This window comes from Calliopsis andreniformis, chromosome 8 (genome assembly GCF_051401765.1).
Source record: "Calliopsis andreniformis isolate RMS-2024a chromosome 8, iyCalAndr_principal, whole genome shotgun sequence".
In the NCBI taxonomy this organism is placed as follows: Eukaryota; Metazoa; Arthropoda; class Insecta; order Hymenoptera; family Andrenidae; genus Calliopsis; species Calliopsis andreniformis.
Window position 1 is genome coordinate 1,916,176 of NC_135069.1, and position 22,353 is coordinate 1,938,528.

General features: G+C 50.8%; 1 protein-coding gene across 1 annotated transcript in view; it reads left to right on the top strand.

The window, feature by feature from the left end:
* Dscam1 (Down syndrome cell adhesion molecule 1) overlaps window positions 1-21,769 on the top strand; it is a 52,856-nt gene extending 31,087 nt beyond the window's left edge. The window contains exons 11-29 of the mRNA XM_076383451.1: window positions 6,308-6,598; window positions 13,263-13,382; window positions 13,596-13,769; window positions 13,849-14,145; window positions 14,225-14,586; window positions 14,655-15,026; window positions 15,097-15,283; window positions 15,363-15,650; window positions 15,710-15,979; window positions 16,050-16,281; window positions 16,356-16,532; window positions 16,592-16,758; window positions 16,846-17,028; window positions 17,586-17,741; window positions 18,246-18,383; window positions 19,046-19,236; window positions 19,307-19,664; window positions 20,500-20,557; window positions 21,630-21,769. Of these exons, the coding sequence (XP_076239566.1) occupies window positions 6,308-6,598; window positions 13,263-13,382; window positions 13,596-13,769; window positions 13,849-14,145; window positions 14,225-14,586; window positions 14,655-15,026; window positions 15,097-15,283; window positions 15,363-15,650; window positions 15,710-15,979; window positions 16,050-16,281; window positions 16,356-16,532; window positions 16,592-16,758; window positions 16,846-17,028; window positions 17,586-17,741; window positions 18,246-18,383; window positions 19,046-19,236; window positions 19,307-19,664; window positions 20,500-20,557; window positions 21,630-21,714 (4,106 nt within the window). The 3' untranslated portion in view covers window positions 21,715-21,769. The remainder of the gene's footprint in view (window positions 1-6,307; window positions 6,599-13,262; window positions 13,383-13,595; window positions 13,770-13,848; window positions 14,146-14,224; window positions 14,587-14,654; window positions 15,027-15,096; window positions 15,284-15,362; window positions 15,651-15,709; window positions 15,980-16,049; window positions 16,282-16,355; window positions 16,533-16,591; window positions 16,759-16,845; window positions 17,029-17,585; window positions 17,742-18,245; window positions 18,384-19,045; window positions 19,237-19,306; window positions 19,665-20,499; window positions 20,558-21,629) is intronic.
* Window positions 21,770-22,353: the final 584 nt, after the last annotated feature.

Sequence of the window (22,353 nt, forward strand, 5' to 3'; positions counted from 1 at the left end):
AAGAAATCTGGTGCATTTTTGTCAGAATTACTCTCTCTTCGCGCGTCCACCATTCGATAGTAACCGCTGCTCCAGAGTACCGTGTCTCTGTACATATTAACAGCTACTGGGCCAGCTGCGGGATCTTAGTTACCTAGAAGTATTTTTTTCTCATTTTTTTTTAATCTGTCGATTGACTCTGATAATATAATTTGGAGGTCGACGCAGCTGGCTCATCGACGTCCACTCGACCACACGACGAACGACACGTACATGATCACGCTCATACGTCCATACATCGCTCCTCCACCCTCAGTGTCGCCCACGATAGAGCAGTTCTCGTTCGCGAAGCTACCAATGAATGCCGGAGAGTTCGCAAACCTGCAGTGTACCGTACCGACGGGTGACCCGCCTTTGAACATACGTTGGAGCTATCCCGGAGAAGAGATGGGCGGTTCCTCTGGCGTGCTAGTGAAGAAGGTCGCGGATCGCGTTAGCTTGCTCATGATCTCAGTCATCACCGCAAGACACGCGGGGGAGTACGTTTGCACCGCTGAAAATGCGTTTGGAACCGCGTCCCACTCGACCACACTCACCGTCAATGGTTCGGGACTATGATCCGTTCCTAGAGAGCTACCATTTGCTCGTTTATTACGTTTCTTTCGTTTCCCCCGTTTATGCACCATCCTGGCAAACAGCATCGTAGCGAACACTTCACTTTATCCCGACCTGTCCTGCATTTCAATCCCACGTGTTCCGTGAATGTTCGAGGATCGTGTGTCTTCGTCAGTGATCGAGCCCTCGTGTCGTGACACAGAAACGGTAGGGACAGGACTGTCGACACGCGAGACTCGACTGTAATGTGCGATGACTTCAGTTGGCCCTCAGCTTCTGCCGATCGCTTTCAACGCGGAGGTCGCCAACTCGGGAGACTCCGTGTCCGTCCCTTGCTCGATCTTGAAGGGCGACATGCCCATGGATATATCGTGGGCGTTCAACGGCGTGCCCATCGACACGTCCAGAGACGCTAGTATCACGGTGACGAGAATCAGCAAACACCTGAGCACCCTTAGCATCGACGGCGTCTCTGCAAGACACGCAGGAGAGTACGCCTGCTCTGCATCGAATCTTGCCGGTTCCGTCAGTCGATCGGCGACCTTAACGGTGAACGGTACGATCCCCCTTCGCTCGTCTGCCCTAGCGGTCTGTGCTTTCACTCTCACCAGCTGCCCCCACTGTCTTCCCTCTTCCTTACCCTGTCGCGAGTCACATCTTCACCGCCATACCAACCCCGTCGTTGATCATCTAGATAGAGTTCTCGAAAGATCAGCGAAGCTTCACGAATCGACACTCGTTCCTTCTCGCTCCGACTCTTCTAGTCGTTGTTTCCAGTCGCCCCGCAAATACTGCCCTTCACTTTCGGGGATGAACCCGCCAGCTGGGGCGAGCTGGTCTCTGTGACCTGCTCCGTGGCCAAGGGCGATCAGCCTGTCGAGATATCTTGGGCTTTTAACGGGACTCCGATCGATGGCCACCATGGATCCGACGTCGTCATAGGGAGTACGAACAGGAAAAACAGCGTTCTTACTATCGAGTCTGTCGCGGCGAGACACGCTGGAGAATACACTTGTTCCGCGTCGAACCGTGCCGGCGCCACGACGCACTCGGCTCTGCTGACCGTAAACGGTACTTGCGTACGACTTCCTCGCACGTGACTGAACACACATTGTCACCCCATTAACTAGCACCTTCCTTCTGGTTACTCGTCCACCTACACTTTCATCCTCTAACGATTGTTCGTTTTTCCCCGAGGATCGGTTCTCCATCTCCCATTCGCGACAAGGGGGACAGATCCTGTCTTTTCGAGATAATCGACGCTCGGATCTGTGAGTCCGCGGCTGCGAACGGAGGCTCTCGTTAGGGCACCAACTTCCTGGAGGAATCATTCCTCGATCACTCTGATTTGTTCCTTTCGCACCGTTTCGTCCATGCTGCCGTGTCGCTCATGCAGTCGCGCCACAGATCCTCCAGTTCTCTTTCGGCGACGGTCCCCTCAACTCCGGCGAGATGCTGTCGGTCTCTTGCATGATCAACAAGGGCGACTTCCCGATAAAAATGATGTGGACGTTCGACGACACCCCGATAGACTCGAGCAGACCGGACGTTAATATCGTAAATCATAAGAGGTTCAGCTTCTTGAGCATCGACAGTGTGGCGGCGAGGCATGCTGGAAGATACAAGTGCATCGCGACCAATGCAGCTGGATCTGATAGTCACACCGCCGTACTATCGGTCAACGGTACCCCCCTCGTACACGAATCTATTTATTTGCGACTGTAACGGGCTGTCGAAGGGCTCGTCGAGGATTCTGAGGGCCAGGTGCAAGGGAGAGGAGTTGAGTTTCCATGGGTCAGAGCGTGAGACGATTTCTAGGACCTAGAACAGTTCTAGGATCTAGATAATCCATGGGAACTCTACTTGCGCCTCGATTACAGAGACACGAAAAAAGAATCCTGGCAAAGATGTTTTACTTAAAATTTGATCTCCTGATTTTGCAGATGTTCGTCTTCCAGATTCATTTTTTCACGTCCTGCCAAGCACCTGTTGCTTAAAATCACTCGACGTGTCTGTCAATCGCTTTATCTACTCTCAGTATTTTTTCTCGTAATTTCTTGTTCCCCGCAGTAATCTTCATAGCGTATAATCTATATCGAAGGCCACTGCCGTCGTCGTGCCGATGATCGACCGTGTACACGCATGTCGCGATCCTCGAGAAAAGCAGGGAGGTAAGATTATCGTCAGAGACGACGGCAGGTAAGGAGACGGTCCATCCCGCGGATACAGCGAGACGATGGTCCACGATTATTTCAATTTTGTTCGTATTTGCTTTCTTACAGTTTCTTGTACTGTGATCCCTGCCTTATCCCCTAACCTGGTAGCCATCCCTCGCTATCCGACAGCCACAACACATCGCTCTCGGTCCAATCTGAAATCGAAAAGGGAAAACGAAAAAGCAGCGCGAACTCGTGTCCCTCTTTTCGGGAGCTCCTGCGCGTGATTCAAAGCTGTGTGTTGGAACTTGCAGTCGCGCCACAGTTGGCTCCGTTCACGTTCGGTGACGAGGCCGCCAACGCGGGAGAAATGGCCACCGTTCAGTGCGCCGTGATCAAGGGCGACCTGCCCGTGAAGATCGTGTGGTCGCTGAACGGACGGCCTGTCGAAGGCAGACGCGTGTCCGATGACCACGGTTACGACAACCCTGACATCGTCGTGAGCAGAAGTAGTAAACGGATCAGCACGCTGACCATTGACTCGGTTGCCGCGAGGCACGCGGGCGAGTATAAGTGCACCGCGACGAATGCAGCCGGCTCCGCCTCGCACACGTCGGTCCTCTCGGTGAACGGTACGCTTTGGGTAACCTGAGACCATCGTGTGAACCTTGCTTCGATTGGTCGGTCGGTCGTGTCACACGGGGGTATGCCTCGCGAATCGCCGAGGGTGGAGGTTGACGAAAGAAAATGGTATTCCTCTCTCGTGTCCCTGTCCGAGTAGTTGAGCTCCTTGAAGATGCATAGCCTGTTGTTGTCACGTCGACAGTACCGCCGCGCATAGCCCCGTTCGAAATGGCTGACAGAGCCGTGAACTGGGGCGACTCAGTGTCGGCTGTCTGCACCGTGGTCAACGGGGACTCCCCGCTCGAGATCAGCTGGGCGTTGAACGAAATGCCCATCGACCAGAGTCACCGGATATCCGTGACCACCACCAAAAGGAACAGCCTGCTGTCCATTGACTCGGCCAGTCCGAGTCACGCTGGCACGTACACTTGCGTCGCCTCGAACGCAGCCGGCGCGACCAGCTACTCGACGGAGTTGACAGTGAATGGTACCTATAGACAGCCTGTAGGAACACTGACACTTTCGACAGCATCCCCCTTTTTGCTCCCCTCGTTCGTCACATCCTCTTTTTCCCTCCGCGAGACGACGGAAGGGGTCGAGTTTAGGCTTGTGATATTTCGATGACGGAAAACTGGCAGAGAACAATGGTTGCAGTCGCGCCGCAGATAACTCCGTTCGTGATTACCGAGGAGCCAGCCAACTGGGGCGACTCCATTTCCGTGGTATGCGCCATCCTCAAGGGCGATTTACCGATCGAGATCACGTGGGCGTTGAACGGCGAGCCGATCAGTCGAGATCGCTCGGACATTAACATCCTGGCGACCACGCGAAAGAATAGCATCCTCAGCATCGAGTCTGTCGCCGCGAGGCACGCGGGGGAGTACACGTGCTCGGCGTCCAACAAGGCTGGGGCGACCAGCCACTCGGCTACGCTGACTGTCAACGGTACTTTTCTCAACAGAGACGTCCTCTGACTATCCCCTGCTTGCATCCCTTGCCATTCTTCACTGCTTTCCCATTGCCCTGTCCGGGGTTGAGGCTCTTAATCTTTGTCCCAAGGAATCTGTATTCTGAGGAATTTCTCTCCCGAGGAAAGTTCTCTAAGTAGGTGGATTTAGGGTGGATTTGGTCTCGCGTTCGATAGGTGAAGAGGTGTTGCTCAGTGTAGACAGGCCAAAGATCGAAGGATTGTTTGTTCGTGGCAGTTGCCCCCGAGATAGCTCCATTCGTGATCAGCGAGAAACCAGCGAACTGGGGAGACACGGTCACCGCAACCTGCACCATGCTGAAGGGTGACTCTCCGATTCAGATCGAATGGGCTCTCAACGGCGAGCCGATCTCCCACGATTACCCTGACATATCGATCGCCACCAGCAAACGCGTCAGCTTGCTGACGATCGACGCTGTGACAGCCAGTCACGCCGGGGAATATACCTGTATGGCCAGCAACGCGGCTGGTGGGACGAGTTTCACCGCGACTTTGGCCGTGAATGGTACAATACGTGTTCCTTCTCCCCTCGGATTGCTTTATTTTCCTCGATGCATGCCGCGACACTCGCCTTCCCCCCACGTCCCACTCAACCATCCCCTATCCTTCTGTTTCATCGGGGACTTGCGATCTACAATTAGGTATCAAATTAGCGTTCGTACGGAGGACGTCCCCATTTCGTTTCATGTCGAGAGTTAAATATACTACTTGCAATTATGCTGACCACAGTTGCACCGGAAATCGTGCCGTTCGTGATCGGAGAGGGACCAGCGAATTGGGGGGACACCGTGACCGCAACGTGTACCGTATTGAAGGGGGATCATCCGATCCAAATCGAGTGGGCCCTGAACGGGGAACCGATTTCACGCAATCATTATGACATATCGATAATAAACACCAGCAAGCGGGTCAGTGTATTGACGATCGACGCCGTGACAGCGAGACACGCGGGCGAGTACACGTGTTCCGTGAGCAACGAGGCCGGTGGGACCAGTTATTCCGCATCTCTCGCCGTGAATGGTACACACCTGTCCTTGTAATTCTCGTCCTTAGTGTCTCTCCTGTGTTATGCATGCGCGAGACAATTTACTGCGTCCCTATCGCATCCTTTCATCCACCTTGATCGAAGAGACGGCAAACCGCGGTCGTCTGATCGTTTATTCCAGTTTCCTCTATCGGTGGCGTTCAGGAATATCGAATGTGTCCTTCGTCAGGGTTTCGACGAGGGCGGAACAGAATTATCGACCAGCTTCCACTCGACATCTCTCTCGCTAATTATACTCGCGGGGTCAACTATCTGGTGCGGATGACATTTACGTCGGTCGCGTTAAAAGCGACGAAAATTAGCGTCGATCAACTAGTGCCCCGTTCTCCCATGAGTGTTAAACGCAGTTTCGATGTCGTTGTAGTTGCGCCGCATATAGGGCCGTTCTCGATCAGTGACGGACCGGCTAACTCGGGGGAGATGGTCTCGGCGACCTGTTCGATTACGAAGGGCGACATGCCAGTCGAGATCGTGTGGAAGTTTAACGGTAGGACGATAGATTTCAACGATCAGGACATAACGATCACGAGGATCAATAAGCAAATGAGCGCACTGAGCATCGAGTCCGTGGCGGCGAGACACGCGGGCGAGTATACGTGCGTCGCGACGAACCGAGCTGGAGACGTCAGCCACTCGACGACTCTGGCCGTCAATGGTACCTATCTCAACAACGCACTTTTGCACGTCAAACGAGTTCTGCACCAAGCATCGCCTATGGAAAATTTAACCCTCTGCATTTCCAATTCCTCTGTCCTTATTTCTGTCGAGTCCTCAAGTGCCTGGCTTTCGTGTGAGAGGGTAAGACGTCCCTGGAGGGTGGCGAATCGACGATAGGTAGATCTACCTGTTCGAAGGTGACAGTAGAGTCTCGATTAGCTAAAACACGCGCGCGTTTCTCAGTTTTACCGCAGATCATGCCGTTCTCGTTCGGTGACGAACCAGTGAACTCGGGCGAGGTGATCTCAGCGACCTGTTCTATTATGAAGGGTGACACTCCGATCGAAATCGTGTGGAAGTTGAACGGTAGGACGATAGACTTCAGCAATCCAGACATGACGGTGACGAGGATCACTAAACATATGAGTGCACTGAGCATCGAGTCCGTGGCGGCGAGACACGCGGGCGAGTATACGTGCGTCGCGACGAACCGAGCTGGAAACGTCAGCCACTCGACGACTCTGGCCGTGAACGGTACCTATCTCAGCAACGCACGCTTGCACGTCAAACGAGAGCACAAGCATCGCCTATGGAAAACACCCACCTCGTTGCATTGCGATTCCCTCATCCTTGCTCCTTTCGAAACCCCCAACTTTGTCTACTTCTCAAATGTGGCTTCACTTCATCGGTCCTCCACTTGGCAGGTGGCGAAGACTACTTCAACTCTCGGTTTCGTGTAGTAGAGTCTCCTGTATTTAAATCTCCCGCGCGTTTCTCAGTTGCACCGCAGATCTTCCCGTTCTCGTTCGGCGACGAGCCAGTGAACTCTGGCGAGGCGATCTCCGCGACCTGCTCGATCCTGAAAGGCGACTTCCCTATGGACATATCGTGGGCGTTCAACGACGTGCCGATCGATTCCCAGACTACCGATCAGTACACTATCACGAAGAGCAAGCGGCTCAGCGTGTTGGCGATCGATGCTGTTGCCGCCAGACACGCGGGGGAGTACACTTGCACCGCGTCAAACAAAGCTGGAGCCTCGAGCCACACGGCGACGTTAGCCGTGAACGGTAATACGCACGTGTGTGTATGGTAGCGGGCACGTCAGTTGGTTGGCTGTCTTATAGCCGTCAGGAGAGCTCAGACCTCCTTTCTCATCCCCCTGTGCATCGTCCACCTGTATTCAATATTCATACCTGTCCCGTTTCGTCGACACGGGGGACGTGTGTGGAGAGGTTCACAGTGGCGCCCCCGATTGAAAACCAACGTCGTACAGGGTGTACAAAAATTGCGTCATGACCCTTGTAGTGAGATTCTACACTCGTAGTTGTGACATTAAATCGGTGAGTTGAAAAACAGTACGATTTCAAGACTAGCCATTTTCGAGTCATCTGGAAGCTATGTCTGGACCCAAAAATCCCCCTACACGTTGAAATGAAATATCTTAAATGTGGTTTTTGGACTTGTACTGTTCTCCATCTCACCGATTCAATTTTTATACATCCTGTATATTCACAGTAAACTCAATTGGATGATTGGTTAATTCTCCAGCGGAATCGTGCATAATCGTACCCGTTCCTGCGGCCACTGATTAGGTTAACAGGGCAGTAGAGGGGTCCTGGGTTGGTCACTCCAGCTGATCGATTTTGCGTGAACGTTTTCAGTCGCCCCACAGATCTCGCCGTTCTCGATCGGCGACGAGCCCGCGAATTGGGGAGAGGCGGTCTCGGCGGTCTGCACGATCGTAAAGGGTGACCTGCCCATTGAGATGTCCTGGGCTTTGAACGGGGAGCCCATTACCAGGGAGAATCACGGCGATATCTCGATCTCGAGCAGCGGGAAACGCGTCAGTCTGATGACCATCGAGGCTGTGAGCGGCAGGCACGCCGGCGAGTACACTTGCACAGCCTCGAACGCAGCTGGAGCGACGAGTTATTCGGCCACTTTGGCTGTCAACGGTACAGACTTGCACGAATAGGCTCCGCGAGTTGTGCCATGCGATAGAAAACAGAAAACGAAACTGCTATCACATTCCTCCACCGGCACGTCCGTCAGACGTTCGAGACTATCTCTTTCCCCTTGACTAGACACAACCCTTTTCTTCGCTCTTTCCACCCTTTTCTGCTACCCTTTCATCGCATTCTTCCTTGTCCCCACGACCACGTGACATGGACTCACAGACGGACTGAAACTGGCGTCGCGAGTCAGAGAATATTGAATAGCTCTCGGTCATTGTTTCTAGTCGCTCCACAGATCGCGCCATTCTCAATCGGCGAGGAACCAGCGAATTGGGGAGAACAGGTCTCCGCAATGTGTAGCGTGTTGAAAGGCGACTCACCGATCGAGATACGGTGGAGTCTGAACGGGGAACCGATCACGCGAGCCTCTCATCCAGACATAACGATCACGAAAACCGGGAAAAAGACGTCGGTCCTTATCATCGACTCCGTCACCGCGCATCACGCAGGGGAATACACGTGCGTCGCGAGCAACTTGGTGGGATCCGTCAGCCGTTCCGCAGAATTATCGGTGAACGGTACTACGCAATCAAGCAACTAACTCATCTCGCACGATCCTCTTTTGAAACACTCCTGACATCGTTCCCTGACCCCTGGAGATCACGCTGTCTTCGCCCCTTCTGTCGCCCCAATCTTGTCGTCTCGTTCATTCTCATTGGAGTACGAGGTTCGCCAAACGTTCCCAGTCTCTTCCAGTGGAAGTCTGAAGTGGTTGTTCGTCTGATAGTCTCTCCGCAGATCGCACCGATTTCCTTTGGCGACGAGACAGTGAACGCCGGAGACTTGGTCTCGGTGCAGTGCGTCGTCACCAAGGGCGACTCCCCTCTGGAGATCACTTGGACCTTCGATGGCCAGCCTATACGGTCCGATCGAATGGACGTGATCGTGTCTAGCTCCGGGAAACGCGTGAAGCAATTGACCATTGAGTCCGTGGCTGCGAGACACGCCGGCGAGTACACCTGCGTCGCCTCGAATGCGGCTGGAGCGACCTCGCACTCGGCCAAATTGGACGTCAACGGTACACGCTGCTCGACCTGACATAAGCCCCCTGCTCCCACACCTCATTTACTATGCATCTGGACCCTTAGAATAAGGTGGAGTCACTAGCGGATTCAAATTTTCAGATTTCCCTAGTCTCTCAATTCCCATCGAGTCCCAAGTGTCTTCAGGTCCCAAATATCTCCACGTTCCCAATTCCCCCAGGCCCTAAATTTCTCCAATTCCCAATTTTCAAATTTTTTAAATCCTTTTTATTCGAAATCTGAGTGACTCTGCCTTTGACGAAGGTCGACATACTTCCCACAGCATCTGCACATGGTCCCATCTGTTCCCGAGACTTTTTCATCCTTCCATCTGTTGTTTCTTTTATTTTCCTTCTGATTTCTCTTCCGTCCATGTCGGTGATCGCGAATAGGGTGGTGCAAGGAGCGGGACACGAGACGCGAGCGAACATTCGATCCCCAGCTTCTCTGGACTGTCGCGTGATCGTCTATTTTCTCTTTGCAGTAATTCCGAAAATAGCGCCGTTTACGTTCGGCGAGAAGCCCCTTAACTCCGGTCAAGTAGTAACGGTCCCGTGCGCAGTGGTCGAGGGCGATCAACCCTTGAAGCTCCTCTGGACCTTAAACGGTCACACGATCTCGCCGCACTCTGGCATCTCGATCTTGGATCTCGGCGGGCGAGGCGCCATACTCAGCATAGGATCCGTCCAGGCCACGCACGCTGGAACGTACACGTGTATCGCGGAAAACCTTGCCGGAAGGCACGAGCTCTCGACCGATCTGATCGTCAACGGTGCTTAAAACGATCTAAACAATTCGAACGTCGTATTATTGTCTTGTCCAAGAATATTCTGTTCCCCAGTAGCGACTCCTGCCTGAGTAAACTTCGATATCCTTTTATTCTACTTGGTTTAATTATTTCTGTCTTGCCCAGTAAAGTCTGCCTTATCTTCTGCATTATTGTTTTTATCTTTTCTGTTCTGAAATTTGATTTCTTATCGGACTTCCAGCCTTTACCCCTTGTTTTACCCCACGGCGGTTGGCCCCGAGCCACGTCGCGTCGAAATTCGAGCGTTCCAGCCAACGCGAGCTTTGAACGCGAATCTTGGGAGCTAAATCATCCACGACAATCGAAACTCGCGCCTATATTCTACTATTGTACTCCTCTCCACCTATCTATCTTTCTCTCTCTCTCTCTCTTTCTCTCTATGTGTGCCTGACTCTAGAGTCTGTCTGTGTCTCTCGGCAGTTGCTCCGCATCTGCAGCCGTTCTCGTTCGACGAGGCCAACTCCGGCGATCTGATAATCGTCCATTGCGCGGTCGTAAAGGGGGACACGCCGATTTCGCTCAAGTGGTTGTTCGAGGGACGCCATTTAGAAGTAGGCGACGGAGTGGGTATCACCGCGTTGGGGGATAGAGTGTCCGCTCTGACGATCCCCGCGGTCCGTGGAGAACACGCCGGAGAGTATGCTTGCGTCGCCGATAATCCAGCAGGTCGTGCTAGGCACAGCGCCCATCTAAAAGTGAACGGTACAGATACGTGATCGCACGTGGTATATCAGCGAACGACCAATGGAACGTGGTACCGCCAGCAGTCTGAAATCGGCATGACATGATGTATCTCGCAGGCGTAAAACGCGTAGCCAAAGCGACCAGTGAATTATTTGTAATGCGTGTTACGTTTCCAGATCGGCCACCTAACAAACGATGTGTCTTTTTCGTTCTCTTTCTTTCCCTGTCTGTTTTTCTGTTTTCTTTTACACTGAGTCGCTCTTGTTGCGGTCCGTAGCTCGAGTAGTAGTCGTAACTTTGAACGAACGAAACTAACGTCTCTACTGTCTGCTGTTGATTGTTGTAATAGCGTACATTACATATTGGTATAAATATGTTTTTGGAAGTTGCATCTGCTCGACCGTTCCGTGCTAACTTTTCTCTGCGTACATAAAACAGTTGTCTTCCCGCATCATCGTCTGTCTCAAAGCATCATCGTTTAGGTAGGTCGCTCGGCCGAGTGTAGCTTTGGACCACAGTCCCACTCTCGTTAATCCCTGGACTACCACGATCAAAGGTAATTTGTCCGTAGATCAGGACGAGCCAGCTTCTCCTTCTCCCTTGGTCCAATTCTTTCTCTCTTCTTGTACACACACACTCGCGTACACTATTCTCTTGTACTGTCTCTGTCTCTCTCGAACTCAGTCCCCTCTTTTTCTCTCTCGACGAATCACCGAGCGAGGATTCGTTTCGCTGGCAGATAGAGTTTCGACACACTTTGTGGCATCGTCAAAGTCGCGAACCGAAAACCAAGAATCGTGGGAGTCTCCCTTATAAGGAACGAACAGACCGATGGGAATCGACGATGAATATGAGCAACGAGACTGTCGCGGGACCCAGTCGACCATCGAGGATCGGTGAAACGATCGGTGCATCGGCTGCGAATCTAGCTGTAGCCCTATCATTCCAGTCCTACCACGGATCAGTGCGATCGATTTTGGAGATGAACCGATCTATGCGGGGCAGGCCGCCCAATTGGTGTGCATGGCGCTGCTGGGTGACCTTCCCATCAATATAAGCTGGGCCCACGAGGACCAACCCCTGTCGCAATTCATGGGATACAGCGTCAGTAGAATCGGGCCACGGACGAGTATCATGCAGATCGAGCCAGTTACACCTGAGCACGCTGGACGGTACACGTGTATCGCTAGTAATCCGTCGGGCAAGACGATGCACGAGGCGACGTTACGAGTTCACGGTTAGGGTCAGACTAACTGGGCACCATTGAATGATGTACTGATACGATTGATACGGTGATTTTTGAGTCGGAATGAAAACGCAGCCGCGTCGGGCCCAAGAGTATCTTTGATTGCAGGCTTTGAGCGATGCATCTTCGTCGGCGCTGATGCTGTCGTGTTTTACCTTTGGCGAACGAAGCTTTTCTGGGTTTCAGTTTATCACTGGGAAAGTTTGACGCCACTGTGCCGTTGCTTTCGTCGCCCAGGGACGACTCTTGCGCGCCGTCACTCACTTTTACTCTCTCTTTTTCTATATATTTTCATCTTTCTTTCCCGTTCTAATGATTTTGTACATACTTGTCTGCCTAATCTATCATTTCGATTTCTTCTGCGTCTCCATCCACCCTTCCTGGCTCCGCCTAATGTTCTTTTCAACCGAGCAGCGAACGCAGCCCAGCGTCCTAACGTGTCCCCCCAGCAAGTTGGTTGAGCTTCACCCGCATCGTATCTGTGGCTAAGTATTTTCGCCTCGTTTCATTTCCCTTGTCTCGTTGTCATGCTCATCGTCGCTAATTTTCTTCGACGACACTTTTCGTTGGCTTCCGTTATCGCGAATACAGGCACATGTATAGGTTACACACGAGTCATCCGGTGGATCTAGGCGATCGATCTAGGCGATCGATCTAGGCGATCGATCTAGGCCCCACGGTCGAGCTGTGTCTCTCGTCATCACATTTCGAGTGTCGATTTATACCTCACCGTACCCCCGTCGCGCTACAACGTGTCCCTGTTCCAAGATGACCGACCGACCATCCATGATCTCTTTCCCTGATAACCCGTGTGCAACCCACCACAGAGTGATAACAGAATGAATCCTTTACCCCTCACCAACGCCCCCGCCTCTCACCCACACGTCTCGCCTCATTCATTTTCTGTACATGCATCCGTAGCGGTAGTCGATATTTTCTTTAACACGCATGCTTCCTCCCCGTTAGAACTAACCGAAAGTAGCTCAGTTTTCAAGCGGTGCAGCATGATGGACCGTGCTCGAGTATCATTGCGAACTAGTGTCACTTGCATGCGCGCCGTGAGCTCCTCGAGAGCTGCAACCGCGGCCTTTCTATCTGCCTGTTGACCTTCTTTTTTTATTCTCGTGCAGTAGTCACCCGCATAATCATCTCGAATTCCCGCATGCTGAATTAGCGCAGTGTTGTCGCAGTTGCGGGAGCGAGTCGCGTTTCGTTCAGCATGACGCGAAACTGAGTGTCGTGGACTCCAGCCGACGATTGGTAGCCTTGAGCGCGCGATTCCATCGCGAAATGGCTCTGATAGTAGAGACAAAGAATTTAGTGGAGGCTGGAGATCGCGATGCGACTGACTCCCGGATGAACTGCTGATTGGTGGATGCGCTAGAAGGACACCACAAATAACCCGAGTATTCTGTAACAGTACCACCTCGTTGGATTCTGGAACCCACCGATAAGGCATTTGCCCAGGGCTCTGACGCTCGCGTTGAATGCAAAGCTGACGGTTTCCCCAAGCCCCAGGTTACATGGAAGAGAGCTGCTGGTAAATATTTTAGCGCCAGCTTTAAATCTATAGTTAATATGGCAGAACCTAATATATCAAGGTTTTCTAATCTTTCAGTACAGTCGTTTAAAGTTAAGTAAATCACTAAGTAAGCTCAAGTATCATGAATTGTTACCATACTTTATCAGGTTTTGCCATCAGACTACAGAAATAGCTTCTAAGTGTCTTCACAATTTTTGTCATTCCTCGTAGGAGACACCCCTGGCGATTATACCGATTTGAAACTGAGCAACCCTGATATCAGCGTAGAAGATGGAACTCTGTCGATCAACAACATTCAGAAGACCAACGAAGGCTACTATCTGTGCGAGGCTGTGAATGGAATTGGCTCTGGACTCTCGGCTGTCATTCTCATCTCGGTTCAGGGTGAGCTGCATTCGAGCACCCCTATTTCCCTTAATGGAATTCCAGGGCGTAATACCGAGGATGATTGCTTCGATTCCAGCTCCGCCCCATTTCGAGATCAAACTGAAGAACCAGACTGCTCGACGCGGAGAACCGGCTGTATTGCAATGCGAGGCTCAGGGCGAGAAACCGATTGGCATTTTGTGGAACATGAACAACAAGAGACTGGACCCGAAGAGCGATTCTAGATACACCATTCGCGAGGAGATTCTGGCTAACGGAGTACTGTCTGACTTGAGCATTAAGAGGACCGAGAGAAGCGACTCTGCTCTGTTCACTTGCGTTGCCACCAATGCCTTTGGAAGCGATGATACCAGCATTAACATGATCGTTCAAGGTTCCTGTCATTCACCAATATTTTCAGCAGCTTCAGTGTTCTCTGTTAGCATTTAGTAATTGGTTATTTCTTCCTGCAGAGGTCCCTGAAGTTCCCTATGGTCTCAAAGTTTTGGACAAGTCTGGACGTTCGGTTCAACTCTCTTGGGCAGCACCCTATGATGGAAAGAGTCCCATTAAGCGCTACGTCATCGAATACAAAGTTAGCAAAGGCTCCTGGGAGACTGACATTGATAGAGTACTCGTGCCTGGATCGCAGCAGAATGTAGCTGGTGTTTTCAATCTGAGACCCGCCACTACCTATCACTTGCGAATCGTTGCTGAGAATGAAATTGGCGCCTCTGATCCCTCTGACACCGTCACTATCATCACTGCTGAAGAAGCTCCCAGTGGACCACCAACCTCCGTTCGAGTTGACGCCCTTGACCAGCACACTCTTAAGGTAAAGTGTTTTTCAAGGAGTCTAGGGTGATCTAGAAGGCGGTTGAGTAATGAATTGAACTTAATTAGGTTACATGGAAACCACCCCCACGCGAGGACTGGAACGGCGAGATTCTTGGATACTACGTTGGCTACAGACTATCTTCTTCCGACAAACCCTACATGTTTGAGACCGTTGACTTCTCCAAGGAAGATGGAAAGGAGCACCACTTGCAGATCATGAACCTTAAAACTTATACCCAGTACAGCGTAGTCGTTCAAGCGTTTAACAAGGTTGGATCGGGACCAATGAGCGAGGAAAGGAGACAACACACTGCCGAAGGAGTGCCTGAGCAACCCCCTCACGATACCACTTGCACCACCCTCACTTCTCAGACAATCAGAGTCTCTTGGATGTCGCCACCCCTTAGCGCTGCCAACGGAGTTATCACTGGATACAAAGTTAGTAGACCTTGAATGTAGTGTAGCCGTTCGTGAACCTTTCAGGGGCGTCTACATCTGTGCTTTGCAGGTCATCTATGGACCCTCTGACACGTGGTACGAGGAGAAGACCAAGGACACCAAAATCACTTCTTCCAGCGAGACTATTTTACACGGACTGAAGAAATACACTAACTACAGCATGCAAGTTCTGGCTTTCACTTCTGGCGGCGATGGAGTCAAGTCTGCACCTATCCACTGTCAAACTGAGCAGGATGGTAATTGAAAGACTCTGGAGAAAGAATCTTAAGAAGATACCATAGCTTTTTTAATTCGATTTATCTTATTCCCTCGCAGCCCCCGAAGCCCCCATCGCGATTAAGGCTCTCGTCATGTCTGGTGAATCTATCCTCGTCTCTTGGCGCCCACCCAGCCAGCCCAATGGAGTAATCACACAGTACACCGTCTACACGAAGGCTGACAACGCAGAGGAACCGACTAGCCAGAAAGTACCACCGAATCAACTGACCCACGAGGCTTCTGGACTGGACAAGCAACGCAGATACGACTTCTGGGTAACCGCTAGCACGAACATTGGCGAGGGTGTGGCTTCCGAGAGGGTGACTCTAGAACCGAGCCTCCGAGGTATTTCTCCTTGATCTATTATTCACTAGAAGACTGTTTACTCACGCCCACGCTTTCAGTACCGGCTAAGATCGCGTCTTTCGATGACAAGTTCACGGCTACCTACAAAGAAGATGTCAAGCTGCCTTGCCTTGCTGTTGGAGTTCCTGCACCGGAAGTTACGTGGAAAGTACGAGGCGCTGTTCTTCAACCCAGTGACAGATTGAGACAGTTGCCCGAGGGATCTTTGTTCATCAAGGAAGTGGACCGTGTCGATGCTGGAGAATATTCTTGCTACGTTGAAAACTCTTTCGGTCATGATACTGTCACCCATCAACTGATCGTCCATGGTGAGTGTTCTATTTAGGAGTAGTAGTAACATTGGAGAATGGGAGATTAGAGTTTGATGTTATCTCGTAGCTCCTCCACACTCTCCGCAAGTCACCCTCACCGCCACGACCACCAACTCACTGACAATGAGGCTAGACCCCCACCCTAATGACAACGCTCCGATCCACGGCTACACGATTCACTACAAACCTGAATTCGGCGAATGGGAAACCGCGCAGATGAGCTCGACGGCACAGAAGTACACTCTGGAGAACTTGTGGTGTGGCTCGAGATACCAGATCTATGTTACCGCTTACAATGGGTAATTTGCTAACTCACAGTTCTATCCAGAAAATTTACTCTAGAACAAAGCTTAGATTGTTCTTGCTCCCTTAGAATTGGAACTGGCGATCCCTCTGACATGCTCAACATCAGCACAAAAGGCACCAAACCGATCATCCCCGAAGCATCTAGGTTCATCGAAGTCTCCACTAACAGCATCACCCTTCACTTGAGCGCCTGGTCCGATGGTGGCTGCCCCATGCTCTACTTCGTCGTCGAACACAAGAAGAAGTAAGGAAAAGACATAGAGGAATCAGGGACCATTGAGTAATTCGTTTGATATGATTCAGGCACCAGCAGGAATGGAATCAGATCTCGAACAATGTGAAACCCGGTGGAAACTTTGTCGTGTTGGACCTGGACCCAGCCAGCTGGTACCATTTGCGAGTGACTGCCCACAACAACGCTGGATTCGCGGTAGCCGAGTATGAGTTCGCGACACTGACCGTAACTGGAGGTGAGGTTGAGGGTGATGATGGCAGCGGCACTCGTAGCCGGTGCTAATGGTGGCTGGATTGAATGGTCGCCATATTTTCTGTTCCAGGCACCATTGCACCGGCCCGCGAGCTACCTGACGTGAACGGTGGTGGCAACGACGAGGATCCGATGAAAATTTTCATGGCTAACTTAAATCTGGTCGTACCCGTGGTAGCAGCCATTCTCGTTATAATCGTTGCCGTCATCGTGATCTGCGTTCTCAGAGGAAAGGGCCATGGTAGCGATAAAGGTAATCAAGGGTTCTTCTCGTTGTTTTAACGAACAGGTACGATCGCACCCCCCGTAAGCAAAGGTGGTAACGACAACACCGACGTCAGGCGTTATTTCCCCTGGCTGCCAGGATGGCTTGACGTAAACGTGGTGGTGCCGGTCGGAGCTACGGTAGTAGTGATTATTGTAGGCATTGTGGTGATTTGCGTCGCGCTGTCGAGGAGAACTCGAGGTCCGGAGCAAACACGGCTGCGAGGTATCTCATCAGCCGACGAGAAATATTACGAGGGACAATGTATAGCAATTTTTTTTTATTATTTTAACTTGCTAAGTCATGAATATCATGGAAGGGTATGCCAGAAAAATGACACTTTTCTATTTCATCTATAAATTTTTTTATTATGAATCTTTTACAGTATCTGAGAAAGAAATTATTTTTCTGACAATCAGTCCATCGTGTTCGCCGCCCTACTTTTCTGAAAATTTGTAGGTGTCGGTGGACCACCAATCAAGTACTGAATATACGAAGACAGAAGGGTTCTAGGTTGATATTCATGCGAGTGGATTATCTTTCAGACGATGTGGTATACCAGCAGACTGGAGTTGGCGGAGCTACTCTTGACAAACGCAGGCCCGATCTTCGCGATGAACTCGGCTACATTGCCCCACCGAACCGCAAGTTGCCCCCTGTGCCAGGCTCCAACTATAACACCTGCGATCGCATCAAGCGAGGTACAGTGATAAGTAAGCCACAACTGCCAACAATATGATTTCTAGCTAACTTCCAATTACTTGTTAGATGTTGTCGCATCGGCACGATAGTGTTTCCGTTATTTTACTTTACGCGACACGATCGAACCGCACAGAAGACATGTTAGACCTCACCCATTGCCAGACAGTCTCGTGATCGATACTCCGTCGAGCAATACACACATACACTGTCACCCAGATACACACAGACGTTCATCATAGACATTGCCAGTTGTCTCATTGTTTGCCTCGCTTCAAAATGTTTTTTGTTCATTTCCATTACGTATCGAGATGGTATGTCCCACGGGAACGGATACTCTTCTCCCTTATTTGCGCTTATCACACTGCTGCGCGTACCAAGTACGTCGTTCATTAATCGTCGGTCTCCCAGTCAAAGAAACAATCACCCGAAATGGCAGCGAGCCAATACCGAATCCTTGGTAAGCGTCAGCCAGTCGTACGACCTTTGTAGTATATGTTCGATAGGTGGGACAGGTTCGATAAGGAGCCACTCGACGTGGGATCCCAGGCGACATATGTACGAGGAATTGAATCATTGCGCGCCGAACCGAAGATGTCCACCGCCGCCACGTATGGGCAGTGCCGAAGCTTTATCCCACAGAGGTTGGTAACAGTAGTTAAAGACCCGAACGAAGCGCTCTTTCTCCTTCGTGTCGCCGTGACGAGCCTTCGTCTCTACCGCGAGACCACGAAACCGTGGCCGGTGCAACTGCTGGCTGGTTGCGGTCGTAAGTCCTTCGTTCGACGGTTTTCGCCCTGCTGGCGACCTTTGACCCTCTTAATTGTTGCACGCCCTGGCATGCCTGCGCTCGTATCCTTTTGTTTCGCAAACAGATAACACATCGCACTCTCTCGATTTATTCCACTTCTCTTGGTAGGGCAGCTCCAGTCGTCCACTTGTCCTCTGTCGATCTTAGACTACCCTAGATTCTTTCTTAATTCAGAGATACTTGATTTACTGGTCAGACGTTGAGTGGACGTCACTGGATCTGCGCTCAGTAAACGTAAGATTAATTGTGCATGCCAGATTCCCATTACTACTTGTTGAGAAAGAGCAAAAGAAGAGGAGATCGTAGGAATGTAATACGTAGGTACTCAGTTTTCATTCTAGAGATGCATGCGGCCACTAGCTGCGAAAGATTGTCTCAGAAGGGACAGGAGAGATAGAACGTCCCCGACAGACCGAGATAATCTTGTACAATGAATAGATTAGTTTGAGTAGGTCCATAACGGCAGTGTCTACCCTGAGTGATCTTTTTTTTCAGGCATGGAGGATGAGATCTGCCCGTACGCCACTTTCCACCTTCTTGGATTCCGCGAGGAAATGGACCCCAGCAAAGCCATGCAATTCCAGACCTTCCCTCACCCTGGCAATGGACACTCTGGCACTATGGGACCACCTGTTGGCCATCCTACTAATGCCTCTGCTCACAGCCGCTCTGGATCTCAGTCTATGGTACCTGACACCTTGCTAATCATACTGGACCACTAAATTAAGAGTTGAACTACATTGTTTCTTCCTCCAGCCACGTCAAAACGGTCGCTACTCTCGAGTCCCATCCCAAGGAGGCGGCAGTGGCACCCACAATGTCTTCTCTCCCGAATACGATGACCCAGCAAACTGTGCCCCTGAAGAAGATCAATACGGCTCACAATACGGACAATACGGCGCTCCTTATGATCACTATGGATCTCGTGGCTCTGTTGGTCGTCGCAGTGTAGGATCAGCTCGCAACATCCCTCTCTCTGGATCTCCCGAACCACCACCACCCCCGCCAAGGAACCATGACCAGAACAATTCCAGCTTCAACGACAGCAAAGAGAGCAACGAAATCAGCGAGGCAGAGTGTGATCGCGACCAACTTGTGAACCGCAACTACGGCGGTCAGTACAAAAAACCGTGATCGAGTGGGGGACCAGAGGATCGAACACCTGGAGGAATCGATGCATGAAGCGACTCGACTTGGCAGTTTCGCTGAAGTCGTCTTTGGGTCAAGTTGATTGGGAGTTGCGGTAATTACATGAGGGAATTTTTGGTCGGTATTGATAGATTTTAAAATGTTGAACTAAAGAACTTAAGAGTAGGGTATTTTACTATCTCTTCATCTCTTCATCTCTTCATCTCTTCATCTCTTCATCTCTTCATCTCTTCATCTCTTCATCTCTTCATCTCTTCATCTCTTCATCTCTTCATCTCTTCATCTCTTCATCTCTTCATCTCTTCATCTCTTCATCTCTTCATCTCTTCATCTCTTCATCTCTTCATCTCTTCATCTCTTCATCTCTTCATCTCTTCATCTCTTCATCTCTTCATCTCTTCATCTCTTCATCTCTTCATCTCTTCATCTCTTCATCTCTTCATCTCTTCACAGTAAACAGTATCAGTAACTAAATTTGCTCTGCAGCCATTATATAGACACAGATGACTTTGAACAGTCAAGTGAATTAACTTGGTCGACCAACCAAAAGTTCCTTGATGTAAACGCTGCTTCTCATTTCGTCTCGCCAGGTGTATTAATTCATGGTCTCTCTCGTTGCTCGTTCCTATGCAGTAGGCAATAATATAGGCATGCCGAGCGAGTCAGACGGTACCAGAATGATCTCGGGACTCGCCCCGGAGTCTGTGTATTTAATCGTTAGCTTTCCACGATTTGCATGCTACGTGTCGTCGTAGTAGTTTACCGTTGTGTCAATCGTGCCGTGTGTTTTTCTATTTCAGTGAATGCTCGCGGCAAGGACGGCATGACCACCGAGGAGATGCGTAAACTCATAGAGAGGTCAGTAGAGATCGAGTGAGTTTGGTTAACGGTGAACGATCGGAACCGTATCACCGTTCCTGCCGCTGTGTCTCGAGCGATTTCTTGCCTCGGGAACTGTCATTGACTTTCTCGATAGTGAATTGGCCAATTTTTCATTTAATCAATCCTTCTACTATCACTGTTCTCGACAATCATTGCCCTCGACTCTCCGTACTCTTTGCTGGATCTGCTCTCTTACAGTATCAATTCTCTAACGTTACTGCTGTTATACCGTCGAGTTTGATGCATTCGTATTGGGTATTTGAAAATGATAGTGGTAATCGAGTGCACGGTGGTTCCGCTAAGAACTCTGAATCAATCTTTCGACAACCTGTCTAACGTATTATCTCTGACTTTTTCTTGTTACATGACTCTTTACGCAGGAAGCCGTAAGTTCGTTAGACAATAATCATGTAATTAAAACGCAACAGTCGCGCTAGGAAGCGTTTTTTGGGAAAGTTGCTTTAGAAGTTGCGTTAACTCTGTTCTTTTTTTTAGTTAGTCCTTTTTGTGGCCACGAGAAACTAGGTCAGTCAATGCTTCGGCAGCGATGCTTCCGTACCAACGACAATCAGATCTCTACCTGGGTCGAAACCGCTTACTAAGCCGATACGCGTGTTGTGCATGCATTTTTGGCGACAAGTGTCGTGTGTGATAACCGTAGTTGACACTAATTTTTCACCAGCTGACGAAAGCCGAGCTCGATCGATACCGAGCACGTTTCCCGCTACAGCTGTCGCTCCTGCCATTGCCACAGATCCTGCTGCCACTGCTGGTGCTACTAACTTTAACAATCTACATTTCTACGGTCGTACTCATTAACGCTAAACGACTGATCTCATTAATATACTCGCGGTTGCAGCTAGTGCATGTGTGTCGCTGTGTGCCACGTGCAGAGTACTTTAGCTACTGTACCCTTGTTGCGTAGCAGCTATTTTTCCAGCGAACCTACGATGGCGTCTGCACGTGGATAGCATTAGAGTATCGCTAACTTCCCAGGGGATGCCAGAATGACTCGACAGCGATTAAAAAGTGAAATTTCCTGTTACAGAAACGAAGCCCCCGGCCGGCAAACCGGCGCCAGCCACGGCGGTCACGGGGGACTCCTCACACCCTACGATACTGTGGCAGTGTAACCTGTAAATCATCTTACCTACTCTTCCGTCTCTCTCCCCGTCTCCAGCGGCCGAAGACTCGAGAGAAGCGGAAGTCAATGCGCACGCTAACTCTTCCCCCGGTCCTGTCGTCGGTCCAATCGTCAACGATCTACCACTCCGTCGTCGCGAGTAGATGCAGATTCGATCAATCACGTACCACGTGAACACTCGTTCGATACGTTCACCCGTCCAACATCGCGAACGACGATCATTTGCCTCTAGAAGGGACCGTCCTCTTCGTCCTCGACCATATCGTTTCTCGCCCCCTTTTTGGCCTTTCACTCTACTTCGATCTCGCATTTTATTCATTCGACTCGTTTCTTCTTGCTCAATTGGACAGGGCCAGGCCACGAAACTGCCAAAATTCATTGACTGCCGAACAGGACGAGGGGGTGACTTTTGCTCGCGAGGCAAATCTGTCTGTGTACCAATGTCGTGTCGCGGCTCTGGTGAACGTTGAGTTTGGACGAACGAGAGTCCCATTGGGAAGGCGAACACACCCGGCATGTTCGTGGATAAGTTGAAACGCGCGACATGCTCTCGGCGACGGTGACTTTTCACGGGGGTTGTTCGCGAGATGTCCTTAGGTTACACGGTCGTCGCTTCCAGGCGCCCACG